This window comes from Perna viridis, chromosome 13, assembly GCF_037379345.1.
Source record: "Perna viridis isolate PV_CMFRI_1.1 ecotype Kerala chromosome 13, ASM3737934v1, whole genome shotgun sequence".
NCBI classification, from domain to species: Eukaryota; Metazoa; Mollusca; class Bivalvia; order Mytilida; family Mytilidae; genus Perna; species Perna viridis.
The window spans coordinates 13,851,323-13,871,336 of record NC_142457.1 but is presented as its reverse complement, the minus strand read 5'-3'; the positions used below and the strand labels follow the sequence as shown (position 1 = coordinate 13,871,336).

Genomic DNA, 20,014 nt, shown 5'->3' with positions numbered 1-20,014 from the left:
TCATCAATACTATTTTTAAGTTGTGGGATTCGTTTGATAACAATATTTTCTTTGGAGTAAATTCAAAGACCACCTCCATAACAGATGCGGTCTTTTCGGATTATATTATTTAAAAAGTTATCAATAAAAATTTCATCGTTTGAAATACTGTGATCTAAGTGTGATTCGGTCACTACCAATATATCATATTCATCAAAGAAACTATCCGTGAAATCTGGTTTCTGTCGTAACCTTCGAATATTCTAGGCCTACTTAAGGATTATCGATTCCCATAATATTGGGAATTTCCGTATCTTCCTCTGTCGTTGAGAAAATGCTAAGAAGGTACCCCATACCACTTATGCACCAGTCGGTGGCTGGGATTAAGGTCCATTGGTCCATCTTTGGACTGTAATGAGATTTTAGGCCTACTTGAGGACTATCAATTCCCAAAATATTGGGAATTTCTATATCTTCTTCTGCCGTAGACAACATTTTAGAAAGGGGGCCCCTTACCACTTATGTACTAACTTCGAAGTTGGTGGCTGGGACCAGGGTCCATTAGTCCATCTTGAGACAGGAATGAGATTTTAGGCCTACTTGAGGACTTTCAATTCCCTAAATATTGGGAATTTCCATATCTTCCTCTGTCGTTGAGAAAATTTCAAAAGAGGGGGCCCCCTTACCACTAATGTACCAAGTGTGAATTCGGTGGCTGGGACCAAGGCCCATTAGTCCATCTTTGGTCTGAAATGAGATTTTAGGCCTACTTGAGGACTATCAATTCCCAAAATATTGGGAATTTCCATATCTTCTTCTGTCGATGAGAACAATTTAGAAAATTGCCTAACATCTATAAAAAGCTTGTCCCGCTTGAAGTACGCTTTCTTGTCTTGTTTTTTAGCTTCCTTAAAGTAAGTCCATAACTCTTTTTTGTCGGTCATTTATCTCCTTGGGGAATTTCCATTAAATCCAAAGTTGGATCCGTTATGCTGTCGCGCTTTTCCGTACGGACTCTCTGTCGTTGAATGTTTTGAACCGACATACGACTGGTCTCGGCTTGCACCCAAGCTTCCCAAAACGATGAGCTCCAACGAAATCTACAGGGCTATGTAATTTGAGTTGCGCGGTCATAAATTCTTTCATAATATCACCGCTTTCCGCACTTTCTTAGTTTTAAATGTTTTCTGGAATACTTGAGAACAGCAGATTCCCTCTAATGGAGCGAGTTTTGAGGTCATTACGTCGGCCCGTAGTTCGCTTACTTTTAATACATATAAGAAGTCTAATGGGGTGAGGTAACAATACCATCTTACTTGCTATGTAGATACAAAGGATGCACGGCGAGGATCAACATAATATGTTAATACAAGGATGCATACATATATATAATCAAGTCTAAACTACACCCCAATTCTAGAATTGATGCGAAGTTGCAAATGTGCGATGCAAATTTGGTCGCTCCCTCAGCGGGATTCGAACCCCTTCTCTTCTCTTACATCTATGGCAACATGCATGCCGTGCATGCTATGTATCTACATAGTTATGTACTAGCGAGTAAGATGGTAAAGTTGCCTCACCCCATTAGACTTCTTATATGTATTATAGTAGGGTTGGGGCACTAGGACAAACAAAAATCAACTGCTCACTACATGTATAACTAAATTTATTGGTTCGAACACTTTCCGTCAATTTCGGACGTACATGAAAGAAAAAACACTCTGTAATATAATAATGACAATAAGCTACATATACGGAAAGTGTACACCATAATAAATAATAACACATAAAAGTACTCACACCTTAAAGCGCATAGCAGAGTTCGCTTAGAACAACCGGGCACTGTATTTAAAAAGAAAATAGCTATTTGCGTCCTGTAAGTAGTGCATGTATCTACACTGCAAAATGAATATAGTACGTTTTGCTAACTTTACACTGATTCTCAAAAATACAGATAAACTACTAAATCAATTATGCCCTGTTCCAGAATTCACATTATACAAATTGCTTATATAACTACGCAGTTCAATATATAGAAAACATAAAACACAATTATTCTGTTAAAATAACTTAGCAATTAAAGTATACCTTGAAAGTTTGTACAAATGCTTTTTGTACGTCTGGAATAAACAGGTATCAAACAGTCATACCTACAGTACAACATACGAATCATAAATTCCTTTATCAGAAATAGTGTTGCGGTAAAACAACGCATCATATTTATAAATGAATACAGTTTAGATATTAAGCACTTTACCAATGAAAAATGTACATTCGCAAATATTTTAGTGTATCAGGATTTACATATTTTTTACTTTTAAACCGAAATTGGTTTTCTTTAAAATAAATTGCGTTCAAAATCTTTTTACTAACTAGCGCTGGTCAGTTACTCACTACAATCGCACATCTGCTCAAAGCCACTCATTCCTATACTTACGATAAATCGTGAATTTTAGAGCTAGACAATTAGAATAATTAGTAAAGAGAATGAAAAACTAACCTGGGAATAAATGTTGAATGAGTATGCAAAATTCTACAATTCTCTCTGTAACATTAGCACATCTGATCAGCTCGACTATTGAATTCCCTCTGACAAGATTCCCGCCGAACAATTTCAATTTGAACTCAAACCAGTAAAATTCAATACCTAAAACACCTGACCAATTTCACACCTGAGCGAACCTGAAATACCTGAACTACCTGAATCTACTCCCAGTACAAATATACCTTGAATATGACACTACAATACAAATATAATCTGTACTGAAATATAAAATAATTAACACAATAAAAATGCGCAAGTAAACCTATAAATATACATACATCCCAAAAATACCACCTTACAACAGTATTATATACTTGGTGTGTCTGTAATTGTATACTGTTACAAATCCGCTATTGTCTTAATCGATACCATCATGGGTTGTCCTGTTCAGTTACATCGTGTGCTAATATTTGCGCCCTAGATTTACTTACGAGGAAGTATCACTCGGTTAACGAAAGCTATATTTTTCTAAAGCCAAGTTGGCCGAGTGGTCTAGAGCGTTGGATTTAGTGCAGGCAGTGTTGCCACAGATGTCAGTGAAGAGAAGGGCTTCGAATTCCGCTGAGGAGCGACCAAATTTGCATCGTAAATTTGCGAGCTCGCATCGATTCTATAGTTGGGGTGCAGTTTAGACTTGATTATATATATGTATGCAATCATTGTATTAACATACTATGGTGACCCAAGCTATTACTTGCGGTAACAAATCGTAGTTCATATTTAATGATGAATGAAACTAATTGCTTTCCGAACCAAATATAAATGTTATACGTTTCAGACCTCGGAACACACCATTATCTATAGAGAACTTTAATGTACTCCAGTTTTATATTTTACTCATATGCATGCAATGTATCAAACAACTTCCAGTAATTATAAAACAACATATCATATCATATCACGTACCTGCATGGGATCGAAAACGTGTATTTACGACCGGAAAATCCACAAAAATATACTCTACAACGTACATTAATATGCTAAAAATACAAAAAGGATTTTACATAACTACTTTTAAAATGAGTTCCCAGAATGAAGTAGAGAAAGCTCTATTCCGATAACTCTCTCTTTACACAAGATAAATAACGCATTTTACTAAAGAGCATTTTGCTGGAAAAACCAAAAATATTGTGGGAAAATTGGAAAGCACAACTGTCACAATATGCTTATTGTACATTATAAAGTCATCCTGGCATATAAGCAGGGAAAACAATAACGTTTTTTTTTTATTTTGATTACTTCGTTGAAATGGAGAATATATCACTCTACTGCTCGATAGGTCATTCCGTTTCATTTTCAATTGCTCTGTTTCCATAGAAACTATCCATGAATTTATTTAATAACTTTTTTCCCAACATTTTATATCATATATTATATATACGTATTTGTCATAGTTTGTTATAGATGTAATTCTTGGTAAAAGGGAGCCTAAAAAAACTTGCGCATTGGCAGTCTACCACTGACACTTAAATATAATTCATTCACCTATGTTCAACATGTCATAGTTTTCCTTTCCTCTTTCGTCTACCCTGGACTTGACTTTTTATGAGCTACTCGGCGGGTGTTTCTAGACACGCAGAGGGCGCTTACCCTACCAGTTCAACTGGTCTATGCTCCGAGTTTTTTTCGTGGAGCTCGTTTTCTTTTATTAATATGTTTTTTTTTTAATTTTGGTTATTTAATGATCTTTGATGTGTGTGTCTGTTTTCTATGTCTGTTCTTTGTCCCCGGATTTCATTCGTTTGATTTCCGCCAGAATCTTGGTTCTCTTGATACCCTGCTTTTTTCAACAAACGGTTGGCATTCCAATGGAAACAAATTGTGCTCCTCTACTTGCTGACCTCCTCTTTCACTCTTATGAGGCTGACTTTATAACTGATGTGATCCGAAAGAAAGAATATCGTTTAGCTAGATCTTTTACACTCAGTTTCCGCTGTATCTATGACGTATTATCGTCAAACATAGTTTTCCTTTCCTCTTTCCTCTACCCCGGACTTCTATTTCTAGAAAAGCAGTGGAGTCCGATTTGCTCATTTCTTTTTTACCTTGTATGTATTATTTCTGTTACTTTACATGTATGTTCTTTGTTGTATTTGTCTGTTTTCCATTTCTGGTCATTGTTCCTGGATTACATTCTTTTGATTTCCACTAGAACATTGGTTCCCTTACATTTGTTCCCTTGATAACTCTTAGATGGCGAATCTTTAACATTGACAGAATAGCAGAATGAAATAGTTGTTGGAATTAGTCAAGAGAACAAAGATTCTAGCGGAAATCACACGAAGGTAAATCAGGACCAAATTTTATTCTGTGTTTCGATGAAGTATTAAAATTAGGACAGTGATTAACTTGCACTGTTTTTGTGAATATAACAGTGACATCTCTCGAAACACACTTAGTAGTTAATAAAATCATAGGTGCTGATTAGCAAATGTTAATAAGATGACAAAGAATCCCATAGAACTTGTCAGATTTTTCGACGAACTTTGCCATCACTGATAATAAGACATGTTTTATTAGGGGGTGCTCTTATTAGGATTCTGCTCATAGAATACATTTATGCATAGTACTTTTTCCCCCAAGTCAAATTTAAAAAAAAAATCGTTTAAATGAATAATGTACTATTTATGGTCATAAGTGACGACAACACAAAAACAACTGGATTCATCTTTTGTTCTCATCGACGTAGGTTTCTGTTCGTTAAAGCTCCTATCCGCAGGAGACAAATTACATATCATGTAGTATGCAACTTCACCAAAATCTTATCAATATGATTAATTCAATTATTAATCGATTAAGTTAAAGTTGTTTTGCCTATTTGTTCCGGAAACTTATACTTGAATTATAGGCTAGAAACCACTAATTCCACTTCCCACCCACTAATTCCACTTCCCATAGGCTTCTATGCTAATTTCACAATATTCAATGGCTTCTCTGGACTTTACCTTAACTTTAACCTGCAGAAGACTAATATCAGCATGATTCTACATATGTCAGCTCACAATCTTCAGAATGGCATGTGGGGTTAGCAGAATTGCAGTGCATTACTGGTCACCGGAAGTGAAGGGTCTATAAATAGCAAAATCCCAGTGTTTTCACAAGATAGGGGTATATTTTGTATTTTATATTATATAGCATGTAAAATAAAATATCCGTATGGTTGTCTTCTCAGTGTTTAGGTAAAGTTTTGCTTAAGTTCTTCTTGTCTCGGTCTTCTTATATTTACGGTACCAAATTGTTCCCGATATTAAGAATAAGATTAATACTGCAGCTATGATAACCACAATGACACCTGAAATGTAATAAATTGTGTTTAGATAAACGTTGTCAACCAGTCGATACTTCTTATACAAATAATCTTTATCTTAATTAATAAGTAGCAATACTGTACATTTCGTAGCTTACTATGCAGTACTGTGGAAGTTTGATTAGGTTACTGATGTGAGATACATGCATTGGGTGTTTTAACAGAAACAAGTATTTTATGCATGTATCCTTATTGGGCAAAATGATTAAACAATTTCTTTGAAAGAAAGATAACAAAATAAAAAATTGCATTATTTTGTTGAATTTGTTAATTTTTTCACGCTATTTCATTATGAGTAAAAGAGAAAAATGAATCCACACAAATATACATTTGGAGTTACTGCGCTTTGACCCCTATGTTAGAATAACAACATACGAGATCTTTCACGCGAAATTGAAAATTGTCGTGCATCAGTGGCATTCACGAAGCATTATAAACTTTCGTTACAGGAAATGTGAGTTACAAATTGAAAACGGCGCATAACGAGCCGTTTCAGGCATTTTAAATTTGTTCAATAAAAAATGCCACATTGTCAAGTTCTTTGTTGGAGTAGCTATAGTCACGTGTACAGATTTAAAAAGTTTAGCCAAGTACGAGTATTCTGTTAGGATCTGCAAATCTTTATAAAGCATTATTTGGGAAAGGTAAAATGTGTTGTATACTCTTGATAATTATACCACTAATGACTGACACAAAAAATCAAGTGTCAATGCCTTTTCGTAGATACTCTTTAGGTTATATGTGTTTGTATTTTTGGGTCACAGTGAAATTAATGAGAAGCAATATTAGTTGTTCCAAAAGGAAGCTAGGTACTGCTTTTCTGGTTTTGTTTTTATCTTTGCCTATTATGCTCTAGGAAAAGTTGCAAGCGCTGGGAGTAGATAAATATCATCATTTCATTTTCAGACTTAAGCATGATTACGATCTGCATAAAAAAGCTTATATGTTTTCAATCACGTTAAAAGAATGATTTAAAAGCTTTGTTAATATTTATAGGCTATTTTTATCACATTTAATTGTTCCCACCTATTGTTATTGCATCTGGTCCCGGGTTATTTTGAGAATCACTGCTTGTTCTATCTGGTAGCCTGTCTGTTGAATTCCATGTAATTGTAGTTTGTTTTGGCGATGTTACAGATGTCTGTGGCATTCGTTGAGATGATTGTTTTGATAGTGTAGTTGTAGATGCTGTTGTTGTCGTATCAGGCTGTTGTGTAGTGATTGGACATTCGACCATACAACGATTGTTTGGACATACCAGTAAACCTTCTGGACACGTTTTATCTTTCACGCCTAAGATATTTTATAGAGAAGCTTACAACACCAATCCGAATTCTAAGATGAAATTATAATCAAACGTGTGTGTGTGTGGGGGGGGGGGGTAATTTGTAAATTTTATAATGTTTAAGATTATTCGCCCTTTCCAATATCCACCTTTCCACAATAAGCGTAGATTTAGACCCAGTCCATGATATATAAATGTAGAAAGGATTTACTATGATACTGCTTGCAGTAGACTCGTTACTAGCCCACTTCTTTATATTTAAGTATGTATGAAAAGGTTTGTTAATTGCATGTATCTCTCTGATATCAAATCTACTTAATCTTGCGAGAAGCAGTTAGATGTTGCATTAACAGAAATTTTAATTACATAGATTCTGTGTCCTATATATAATAAAGAAGACATGTAGTCCATGCTTACATGATGATTCGTCCGAAAAGTCAGAACAATCAAAGTTTCCGTCACATTTCATGTTGATGTCTATACACTTCCCGTCCATACACCAGAACTGGTTACTGTTACAGGACTGACCAGTCTTAACACAAGTAAACAAACAATAGTAACGTACTAGTCAATGTAGTGAATACAAGATACATTGGGTTGGTTTTTCGTTATCCATGTTAACCTAAAACTTTACCCTCTTCTCCGTTTACAGAGAATGTAAACGTTGTTTCAGCTATTTTTTTGGTATTCAAATGCACACTAAAATTGCAATAAAGTTGAAATAGATCGGCCCCTGAATCGTACATTACGATCGTACTATTGTTACAGCTCCAAAGGAATGACACTGTAAAAACAACGATATCATACTGACCTCCCCACCACCCACTCTCTTTACTCTGTAGCACCTACAGAGAGCCATGACGGTCGGAGTGAACTTTCTAAACTTTGTTTTGCAAAAACAATCAAATTTCATATATTTCTACCCAACCCGTAAGGGATATTTTAGTTGCAAAAATACTCAATCTTTTATATTGTATATTGTTTTAAAGCGAGACCACTTAAATGTTATTTGATCTTTCAATTAATGAAAACATTCTTTAACATTATACAAAACACTTCTATGGATATTCGGCATTACAAACTCCTCAATGATCATTTTTTTATATACAGTAAGGGGCGTAAGAGAAAAATGAGTAACGTTTCTTAAATCTAAACACACCATTTCTGGCTTTTTTTCCCAAAAGATATATAGTACTCACTGTGTAATCGACATAACTGAACAAAGTCAGAAAAAACATAGCAATCCCCAGGCTATACATTATCACGATTCATCTAAATACGAAGACTGCCAAGTTTCTACCACACAACTTAATTCATCCTAGTTGCACTCAACAATTATCTAAAACATGCAAGGATGTATCAAATGATAAGTGCTTCTTACTAAACCATTAAAATAACCCTCTTTCTTAACAGGAAAATGTATCATGTAATACGAAAAGAACTTAAAAAAAGTCAGCGTAATATAGTTTTGTAACACATAGCATAGTGCTCTCTACTTTTTTTGTTGTTGTTGTTTTTTTTTTTATTAATTTCCTTTTATTATAAAAAAAAAAAGTCGTAAACATATATACGTCGATACTAATTTTATGAAGAGATATAATTTTATATATTGTTGGGTATGGTTGTCAAATTACAAATAAATTGGAATAGGGTTATTTTCAAAGTGTCAGCTACACTCTCATACCTATAACGATGCACGGACTTGTGGTATTTACATGTCTGAGATGACAGCTATCATTAAATGAGTTGGGAGTATATCGGCTGTGTGCTACAGAATGTGACATTTTATCATGTACATAATATTCCAATAAAAATCATATCAATTTATATCATTGGTTACGAAATCCATCTACATGTACAAACTGTAGCATTTGGTTATATTATATAAATCATCAAGTAAGGTCGTTATTTTTCATTCGCTAGATTAAAGCTTTTTGGAAGCATTCCAACTTCATGTTATGACTAATTCTTTAACATACACGTAATGGATGTTTCCGGAAAAGAAAAGTCACTTTTAAGCACTGTTTTGAGGAGTTGGATCATATTATAGATCAATAGTTTCCGTATCTATTCCCCTTCTTACAATTTTTTCCTTCTCATATATTCTAACACCCCTTCCATATTGGTAAAAGATATATAAGACATAATAATTATTGTAACTAAAGTATTCCCGCCTCCTCAACTCCCCTACCCAAATATCTAAACCTTGTCCTCTCCTACCCTCTACCGACTCCCACTTTCCATCCGTTCCCCCGCTCCCCTCCCCCTCTTTTTTTCCACCGGTTCCGTGTCCGGCATTCACGTTTTATGATTTGATGGTCAGATACCGTACAGTATCAATCTATTATGATTGTACAATTATGGCGAAGGTAATTGGAGAAAAGAACGGAATTTCTCTGGGAAATAAATCCGACGTCCGGCTGTCAACGACAATGTAATTCCGTCTCCGATCTAGTGTGAGAATTCTGACTTAAAATGTACTGTTCGACTGATTAAAGCATAAGCTTTGAAGCTATAAAATGTACACCATACAGAACTTTTCAAATCCTTTACATCTGTGGATGTTACGAATTTAAAGTTTTGAAATTTAAAATTTTAAATATAAATCGATTTTTTTTCTCATAAAAGTTAAGAACATTAATTTACTTTGATTAAACTTTGGATAAACTTTCATTATGGACGAATAGGTTAAATTATAAAAAAAAATTAAATCCGACATTTTGCTTTGAATTTAAAAAAATAATAGTAAAAGTTGAAACCATTTAATTAAATTTGAACTAACCGTTGTTTAAGGAGGTAGATCTAGTGTAGCGTCCATGATGTAATCACATGATTATAATAGTCAGATATAACAAATTTAATCACACTCTTCCGTAGATATAGTTCCAAGACAGAGTGGAGCAACACTTCCTAGAAGTGTGACCGAGTTCTTCGGTTGGGTATCCCATAGGCTGGGATCCGCTACCAACACTAGTAGGTTCTTCTAACCCACTCACGGGGTTAGTAAACCCCAATCACCATCAACAAACTTGATATTCTTACAAACCTTTGCTCGTTCATACCATCTTATCAGCTACACTTTTCCAACTCATTTCGCTTTGAACTTTCCATACTTTTCATGTGATCGTGTAGTTCTAAGGTTTGGAGTTTGTGTTATAATGATGAGTTTGAGTTTTGACGTAGACCGACATGACACTTATACCCATTATGTCACTTACTATTGAACCTTACAACTGGTGAATCGCATAATCACCATTAAATGAAGCAGGGAATTCATGCACGTATTACAAAGAGAAGCAGTGGCAGATCCGGGGGGGGGGGTCCTGGGGTTGGAATTCCCTCCCCACCTTTAAGTTTAATATGGGATTAAATGCCAATCAAAAGTTCACTACTATATAAGTTAAAAAATATTGTTCATGATGCACATTGTGAACTTAAGTAAACAAATAATTGGCAGGATCCCTCCCTTTATAAATTTCCGAAGTCACTGTAATATTCAGTGTTTAACTGTGTTGTTTATTTGCCAATCTTTATAACTGCCAAATACTCAGTCTTCAGAATGTCAATGGACCAGTGTTTTACTATTACGGCAAAAATAAGGTTGCTTTTGCGCCAAGCAACAGGTAAAATTCAGGTAAATTAGAATATAATTGAAAAACAAACGCAGTATTCCAGTTGTTGTCTTCTTGGTGTTTCTATTGACTAAATTTTCACACTTTCAATATTCACATTCAAAATATGTTGGATAAGTTTTTGTCTATATTGTCGCCTTCAAATTCTACAACATTGTATACATTCTGAGTAAACGATAATATCTGCAGATGAAAACTTCATATGTATAGCTATCAAAATGATCTCTAAAGAGACAGGCACCCACCAAAAGCCAAGCAACGAACAATTACACTAAATTAAACAGGGACGGATCTAGGATTTCAGCTTTGAATTGAGTGTAAGCCGAGTCCGACCCTATGAATCCGAACAAGCGGTATTGGTGAATTTCCTTGCAACCATTATGATTTTTACTGGTGCTAATATCAAATATTAAATACCAAAATAGGACAAGATCATCATCATCGACTGGCAAAAAGAGAACAAAAGCAGTGTGGCACATATGAAACTTCGACGAAAACATTTGAGGAGAATTTACGCCTACACGTTAGCTGACTCTTCTTATTTCCTCTCCCTCGAAATCAAATATTAATGTTGCTAACTACTTAACCTTCGAGTTGGTTCGCCTAGATTGCAAAATCATGTATACTGCTTGCATAATATCAGCGAAGTGATAATAGTTTGATATATTGGGTAATATTGGAGCATTTTACAGCTGTTTCAAAAAATGTCACTTCGTTTGAAATGCCAAACCGCCATAAGAATCCATAGTATATATTTAACGCGACAGGACTGTATTGTGATATTGATTTGTTGTTTTTTTTTTCAATCTGGAGTACGTAGACCGGGCTCTAGGGCTCACAATTACATAAACTAACACTAGTAACGAAGACGTTGTTTTTTTTTCTCGATGAAATCGATGCCTCTTATAGTGGTGTTGACGAAGACTCCTGTTTTATTTGTATGTCAGAACTAAGTTCCAAATAACAGGATGGTGGAGGATGTACAGGTCTGAATCAGCCGAGAGCGTCAATCTCGTCAATCTAGGAATTTTGGAACTAGCCGGCCTGAAATTTATCTCTTAAACCAATCCAGTAATTTAACGCAATTCTCTTTTAAAATATGTAACTTCGTGTAATCGATTACTGGCTCTGTATACTACTATATTCGACATCCCTACAAGTTTTTATTATAAAAAAGTTTCGAATAATACAGAAAAGTAATTGCTTTGTTTTCTTCAGTTATTGACCTTGAATTTTACAACTGAAACTTTAAGTTAACAGCTGACATTTCTGTATCGCAATTACTCAAAGAAAACTGTTAAATTCAGGTATTCTACTCTTCTTTTGGCGATGAAGAATAATATGTTTGTGTGAAGCTGTAGTATTGGATTTCACAAGTATACATACGAACATTATCTTGGTGACTATTAGGAATATTGGTCTTCGAAACTCGTAATTACTAGAATTAAATTCTGTGTGATTATTCCTTGAGAGTCTAGAATCTATCAAGTGACAGCTGAGAGTTTTGTTCCTTCAATTTTTTAAAGCAGTTAAAAGGATGGATGACACATGTGGAATCGACCTGAATGTTTGTACAGAAAGCATAGTGATATGATTATTTCGTGTTAAAACGACATCTTTTGAGGTAAGAGAAAATCTCCTTATTTTCTAGATCGATTAATGATAAGTTTTTCACAATAAAGATTATTGATGATAAATTTGTATTTTTCAAGTGAAATACGTTTATTTAATACATGTTCAGCATTCAGCATTGTACACAATTTCTTACGGTATTTTCCCGGTAAATAGGCGTTTTCAGTTACTGATCAGAGACGGAGAGAGTTTGTCCATGCCAAAAAAAAAAAACAGGCAGTGGTTGGCATTTGACAAAAAATTGTTTAAAAAAAATTTCATCCATTTCATGTCACAAATGCATCAATTCTCATAGTTGAATATTAGTTTTTGATTGATAACTTCGACGATTAAAGAGAAATAAATTATATAGAATTCATTGAAATTCATTGAAGAAAGGGAGATAACTCTTTAATTTTAGCATAATTTAGTTGCTTTGTCAGGAAACTTTACAATCTGAGCCATTTATTATAGATTTAAAACAAACTATATTTTTTACACGCATACATGTATGATATATACATTACATGGGAACAAAAAAATCGGTGGGGTAAAATTATCCTGTGGCACCCATTTCATAGGATCTACCAAAATTTTTACATGGAGAACCTCTTAACTGCCTTCCATAGTAGTTTGCTGTTTTTATACATGTACATCCAACATGATCATGACAGATCCAGAAATTCGAAAAAGGGGTTGGGGTTCTTCAGTCATTTCCAGTTTTTTTTTTAATCATCCAAACTTTTATTGCATAGGGGTGTCCTGCCATTGGGTCCAGCTATGGTCAAATATATAGCTGGAAAACTCAATACTCTAACGAAATTTTAAGCGAACGGTACTGTAAGTTGGTAATTTTAGTAATACATGTAAATCCATTTCTTTTTAATTTTATGGTTAAATGTTCTTTGAGTCTAAGTGCTCAAATCCGATCCAAACATGATTTTACTTTGAATCCAAGAACACATTTTGACATTTTTCTTCGCAAGATGTATATTACACCGAGACTAATGACCGGATTAAATTTATTGTATTAATGGATACATTGTATATCCCACAGAACGACTCCAGCGAGTGGCGATGAACTCTTCACACCCAATTACTATAAATTCAATTTGGTTGTTACTGACCATTCTATGCTAGAGGGGTCATAGATTATCGGGTTTTAGCTTAAATGTATAAAATAGCAGCCTTTTGACTTTTATGGTGTTTGGGGATTGACAAGGATAAGTGTCGGTCTGTGTAAGAATCAGGCAGTGGGTGAAACATGGTATGAATAAACACCATTTTGAAAGTTAGTTTAATTTGACTATTTGCACAAAAAGATTTTCGATATCATTTTGTTCAATTGGGTTATAATTTCATTAAAATGCACCGAAAAGGAACATTTTAAGGGCATATAACTCTATTAAAAAAACCCATTTTCTAACATTCTATTGAAAAATCTGAGCAAATCCAGTAATACAAAGATCAAATTGTGGTCTTTCCTAATACAGAACGTGTTCTTGTGTGAAACTATATGGTTAAATCGGGGTGACATGCATGTTTCTATTTTATTCCTATTTTGCCTGATTCTTACAAGAACTTACACTTAAATTTAAAATAATTATGTTAATCACAGGAGATTGCTTCCACTATCAAATGTGCTGCCCGACTAGTATATAAACGTGTTTGTATTCTAGTTGTGCTGCATATTTAATAATGAGAGTAAATCCACGTGGGCTTGAAGTTTAAGATTATTGCACCCTAAAGGCATTAAAGTACAGATGTACTGAGTCAATTTAGAATTTCGAACGAAAGTGATCTTTTGATTTAGTTGTTTTATTGCTGTTTGTATGCTCTTGATTTGCTAATTTATACATTTTACTTGATATCTTTTCTTTTGTTTTTGTTTTTAATCATAGTTTCTTTGTTTTTGTTTTCCTTTTTATCTCTTTTGAGCTTGTCAATCAGTTTGGTTCTTAATCTATGAGACCAAAGAACGAAAGCTGGTATCGGCGACTTTTATGTTTACAGCTATGCAAAATACAATATTAATGATTTATGTTTAGAGGTGTCATTTATTCCGTTTTTTTAGGTTTAGAAAATGGTTGACAAAGAAAACGAGCTCCTGGCTTTGAATTCCGAAGAGAGATTTCGTCCATCTTCCCCGTCAGATGAAAGGACCGATGTGTCATTACTGCCGACATCATCTATTGATGAAGGTACAAGTGCTTGTGAGATATCTGTAACAAAGAGTGTGCCAACGGGGAAAAGAGAAAAATATAGATTTTCTGAATCTAGGAACACACCTCCAAATTATCTTAGTTTAGCATTGTTTGTTACACTATGTAATTGTCCGTTCGGATGCATAGCTATTTTGTTCGCTATCTTGTCGAAACGACAGTACTTCTCGGGAGATATCGAAGACGCTAAACGAAAAGGATCGATTTCAAAATGGCTTTCAATTATCGGGATCACATCGACGCTTTTGTTGATAGTTATTTTACTTGTGTATAAATTTGTTATTGTTCCAAATACGGTTGTGGACCTGAAAGCGCTTGCTAATCAGCTTCATCCGACGTAAACATCCGGGCCAAGAAGAAAATTATATCATCAAGAGGGTAACGAATATCAGATTTGATTTAGAACACTGTACATCTGCTCCTTTTTTTTTAAAGAAAACAATAACATTTACATTCAATTCGCTATTTGTTTATGAATCAAATATTTCTTACATGTATATTGTTGTTTTAGCAGGTGAAAACTTCTTTTAATTTTTCATTCAAATAAAATTTTAAAAAGTGAAATAATTGCTCGCTTCTTGGAACGTACTCAAATAAACCCAATTTGGTGTTTTATTATAAAAAAAGACTTATTCCATAGTCGGTTGCCGAAACAAAAACAAAACAACAACAGCAACAACAAAACTGAAAAAAAACTGAATGCCAGACTGAGGGTATGTTACACACCACTTTTCAACCAATGTGGATAATGTACTGACAAAATGTCTCTACATTTCAGTTACATCATTGAGGAAAAAAGTCCAAATCTGCTCCTCCAGCCTGTTTTATCGGAGAATTATATTTGCAATCTCTTTATTTGTACATACAATGATCACTGCTTATAGCACTGATTTTTTTATGAGTTCTGTATGATGAACCCTTTTTGCGAAATGTAGGGGAATTCCCGTTTTATTTTTTAGCTATTTTTTTTTTATTTTTTAGGTTTCGTGGCAGTAAACCTCATATGGCATTTTCAGAGTTATTAGTGTATACATGTAGCATTTAGGTGGTACATAGTCTTCTTCGGGTTTTATTTAACTGTAGGTAGAAGCTCCATGATTACACATTGAACGTGTAGTGAAATTAGCTCTAGTACTGAAGCCTCAATAGTACATGTAAGTGGCATTAGTGGTCTGTAGGCCCTATCCCTTTATATTCACACCCCAGTCTCCTCCAAAAGAAATTAAAGCTAAATGATGCATTGGTACCCCGAATACAATGAGCAGCCAAACTGAATATATTGATACCATTCATAAAAAAATATTGCAAATTTCAGTGTGTTGTGCAGCGGTTAGTAAGAGAGGAAACGGACGTCTGCCGCTGCTTGAACTTGATACAAGAAGAAGTATTCAATACGTTACGAAATAGCAAGCCAAAAAACTACCAAATTAAGTCAAAGGCATGGACCAGGGGCGGAACAAGACACTGAAAATGGACGGGTGCCAGCCGGGGTTCCTCAGAAAATGGGCATTATTCGCCATAATTTTGTCAATTTTACACATGAAAATGTCGAATTTTCCAATAAGTTGGGTATCAACCCCTGCAACCCCATCTAGATCCGCCACTGTGGACTTAAATTATTGTAGTAATATAATGAATAAAGCCTAGATTTAATGATCTACAGTTCGGGTCGGATATAATAAATATTTCATACAATATTTTATATATAGTGCTTCTTTTTACAATTTACAAGATGGCAAGTAATGCTTAATTTCCGATGAATTTATATCAAATATACACTTCAATAATATTTTTATCAGATCACAATGCTTCATTAGTCCCTTTAGAAAGCACATACCATGGTTTTATGTACGATTCCTGTGGACTCTATGACCGATGATTCTAGCTAATGACCTCTAATTTATATTTACTCCCGTAAACCTTCACAGCTATTGACACAAATATTGATTAATACGTATCGTCCGGAATGGAATTAAATCAAGTATTATCGTTAAAAAAAATAGCCGACGCAGGAAGAACAAGTACTTTCTTTTTAAAAAAAAAAGATAGCCAACGCTGTAAAATTTGTTCTTTTTACTTATAGCACATGACATGCAATTTCAATTTCCGATACATTTTTTTCGAACGCCACTAAGGTATAAGTATTTGTCCAATCGGCAAACAGAATTTCGATCAGGTGACTTGCGTTTCCATGGAAGAGCGTTTGTATGGTTAAAGGGTAAAACGCAAAACTATATCGACTGCGTCAGAATCAAAGTACTGAGTCAATGAAGCCTTCATATTTTGTTCTGTTCCTTTCTGCACTATCACATTTCTAATCATAAAAAGGATTGTAATATTTTAAACTAAGGAAATTAATATTTTTACCATTCCTTCTTTTAGAAGAATTTTTTTCTCGAAGACCGTTTATTAGATGAGCAGCCATGTGGCTTCTTACGTAGACAAGACGAATCTGAGAAAGTGACTCACAACCTTTTCTAACTTTTCACACACACAGATTTGACGATACACATTTAAAATATACATGTTAATTCACTCTTCCATGTTGGTTTATATATAACCACTGTTGAATCCTGTGCTCCTGTGTCAAAGCATATAAATTTGCCATTTTTTGGTGTCTAATTACTTTCAAAATGAATTATGACCATACAATCAGACCACAGCATCAACATAGTAGTTCACCAAAAACCAAGGTTCTTTCACCTCTACAAAATTGAGTTACTAACAGTCATAAAATGGAGCAGTCCTGAGAGACGCAAAAAAGGTATCCAAGACTGTGATTTCATGTCATTCAAACAACTTGCAACTTGTATCTTTCAGTACTAATGTACCATATATTTGTTTAATGGCTAAATCATATAACTAGCAAGTCCCATCCGTATCAAATGCAATGCTGTCAAAATATTCTAAATAAACAGCAACTGAAAACTTTTGGTAAATACCATTTTTACTATCTATTCTGAACTTAGACAAAAAGAAGTACGTTACACAGTTATTAACATACGTTGATAATTGTAAATATGTGTGTATGTATTAAGATGACAATCAATGATATGAATACATCAATTGAAACTAGGTTTTTGTGCTGTTTACAAGTAACACATTGTAAATAAGTCTTACCTTTCAAAAAAAAAGATAACCAACGCAGTAAAATTTGTTCTTTTTACTTATTATTTTCTACATTTCATTCTGGAAATAACTGCGTCGGAAAAAGAATACATGTTACAAGTATTTATTGGTACATACAATATATGTATAGAATGCAATACCTATACTTTAGCTGTTGTTGTATAATTATAAATTGATTCAAAAAGTTCAAACCTTTTTAAGTTAAGTTTGTAACATGAATATAATCATTCATTACACAGCAAAACAAAATGGTAAATTATCAGGACTATGAGCTCATGATAGATTCATACCTATTTATCATAAACCAACAGAGTACAAAGAATATTTTACAAATATTGTACATCAATGCTATAAAAAATTGAACAGGATTAATACAGAAGATTTGACATGACGCTAGTCTGTTGAGATGCATGCGGGGTGACGCGAAAGTACTGTACTAACGGGTTGACTGGCAGAAAAAAAGATTCATTTTCCTAACAATATTAAAATATATAAAACTTTGTCTCTCAAATACTATTTTCAGCTATTTTAAGTCTACATCTAAAAATTGTCAGGCAAATTAAAGAATATATTTAGATTTGTCATGATGCTCAACTGGAGAAATCCAGGATGGCCGGATAACGCCAGGGTACTAACGGGGGCTACAGATACAGAAAAAAAATATCCATTCTTTCCCTCAAGATAATCAAAACTTGTTGGCAAATAGTATCTGTAATGAAAGAATTGTGTCTATATTAGGGAGTGATTTCGTACAGTTACCCACCTTATTTAATCAAACTATAATAAATTTCCCGTTTGCGTCCCCTTCAGCTTCAGAAACTTTTCTTCTAAGGTCACGTGAGATATTCATACACATGAGATGGCCGGTGACTGTAACAATTTTTCACCACGTGACCAACAGTCCGAAGAAGCAAGTCATTAAATAGTGCGTAAATATTACACGGATTTCTAAACAAAATGGGAGATGCGAAATTTCCATTGCATGCTGTTTGATTATTATCAATTTCATGGTTATTTTACTACTTTCCATATCACGTTTCACTCTTTTCCATTCACAATGGTATTGATCGCGGATGCATGTGAGTGCTACCGCAAATTATGATATTTAGCAAGATTTTCATGTGATGCCTAGGTCAATTTCAACCACTGTCGTGGCTTCATTGACAAAAATGTTCTTTATCTTAAATTTTCTCCGTTTTATTATAAAATCACACATTATTGCAATTTTTGATACAGAATTGGAACACCACTATTAAAGGCAATCCGGAAACAAATCGCAACTTCGACCCAGTCGACCCTCCGCATTTGGAGCTTGAGATAATCTTTAAAGAGTTGTGCAATTTCATTTGAATGTATTTGACCAAGGACCTTTTATCTTTCTTATATATACCCCTGGTTTGGTGAACTTGCACATATGTGTTATCTTATCTTTAATAAAGCATGAATGAAGTTTCACGCTAATCAAACTTGATATTACAAAAGAGTAAAACAGAATTGATGAACTAGTAAGGTGCATTTATTCGTATGTAATGTTTTAATGATGTTTGATTTTCCATTAATATGTAAATAGTATTTGACTAGATGTATTAAGTAGCAGTCCTATTGAAAATCAAAAGGTAATTAATGCATGTCAAAAACCTACCGATCAATTCAGGAACATTTATTATTGCAGATCCATACACCATCCAGTTTTGGATAGGGGTAACCACATTTGTAGATAGTGTATGAAATTGGCAAAAAAAATGAACATTTCAACCCCTGTCTAAACTGAAAACCTGCTACATACAAACAAACACTTTTTTCACTTGAATTTTATATTGATATTATTTTTTTACATTAAATTTGTCCTTTCTTCCTTTTTAGGGCATCTTTGCAAGACCTGTTGCCACTTTATTGCATTTTTTTCGGAGTTATTGCGTATTGGTAATGACTAATTTTGTAGCGGAATCGATTTCTATTGTTGATAGCATTCCTGTTTAATTTACTCATACAAGCCATACAAACAAATATCTTAAACGATATATTAATGGCAGGCAAGCTTCAAGTTTTAACTTCATATAGGCAGAGGGGACATTTGCATTCCCTGAAATTTGGGAAATTATTTATTTTAGCCTGGAATCTTGATTTTTCACAAAGTCTACCTATCCTCCCACCATTTTTTATTGCCTCGCGTTGTTCGGCGTTAAACTCTAGTACTTGCGCATCTGAAAATCCTGGATTCACCAATGAATTTGATAAATGAATTGAACGACCCTGATTATCAACGAAGTGGCGAGGAAAGACGATTTTAGAGAATAGACACTT

The 20,014-nt window shown here is 34.1% G+C and overlaps 2 protein-coding genes across 3 annotated transcripts; one reads left to right on the top strand and one right to left on the bottom strand.

Moving 5' to 3' along the window:
* Positions 1-5,128: 5,128 nt before the first annotated feature.
* LOC148599670 (uncharacterized) lies at positions 5,129-8,475 on the bottom strand. Of its 2 annotated transcripts, none has more exons than XM_088558684.1 (4): positions 8,316-8,475; positions 7,534-7,648; positions 6,858-7,124; positions 5,129-5,816 (listed from the first exon to the last, which is right to left on the bottom strand). In XM_088558684.1, exons 1-4 carry the CDS (start codon positions 8,373-8,375, stop codon positions 5,716-5,718), a joined length of 543 nt encoding a protein of 180 aa, XP_088414810.1. In that variant the 5' UTR covers positions 8,376-8,475; the 3' UTR covers positions 5,129-5,715. The 2 variants fall into 2 exon arrangements, with proteins under 2 accessions (XP_088414810.1, XP_088414812.1); XM_088558686.1 differs by having other exon boundaries at positions 5,129-5,819; positions 6,870-7,124.
* A 2,983-nt stretch (positions 8,476-11,458) lies between these two features.
* On the top strand, positions 11,459-15,136 carry LOC148599669 (transmembrane protein 233-like). The gene is made up of 2 exons (XM_088558030.1): positions 11,459-12,372; positions 14,434-15,136. Exon 2 carries the CDS (start codon positions 14,443-14,445, stop codon positions 14,920-14,922), a length of 480 nt encoding a protein of 159 aa, XP_088414156.1. The 5' UTR covers positions 11,459-12,372; positions 14,434-14,442; the 3' UTR covers positions 14,923-15,136.
* The last annotated feature ends 4,878 nt before the right edge of the window (positions 15,137-20,014 follow it).

Excerpts from the sequence above, each read along its gene's own strand:
- LOC148599670 (XM_088558684.1), bottom strand. The coding sequence starts at position 8,375 with ATGTATAGCCTGGGGATTGCTATGTTTTTTCTGACTTTGTTCAGTTAT. Across the intron at positions 7,649-8,315 it reads TCAGTTATGTCGATTACACA|ACTGGTCAGTCCTGTAACAG; the intron begins GTGAGTACTATA and ends ACTTGTGTTAAG. Across the intron at positions 5,817-6,857 it reads ACCAGATGCAATAACAATAG|GTGTCATTGTGGTTATCATA; the intron begins GTGGGAACAATT and ends ATTACATTTCAG.
- LOC148599669 (XM_088558030.1), top strand. The coding sequence starts at position 14,443 with ATGGTTGACAAAGAAAACGAGCTCCTGGCTTTGAATTCCGAAGAGAGA.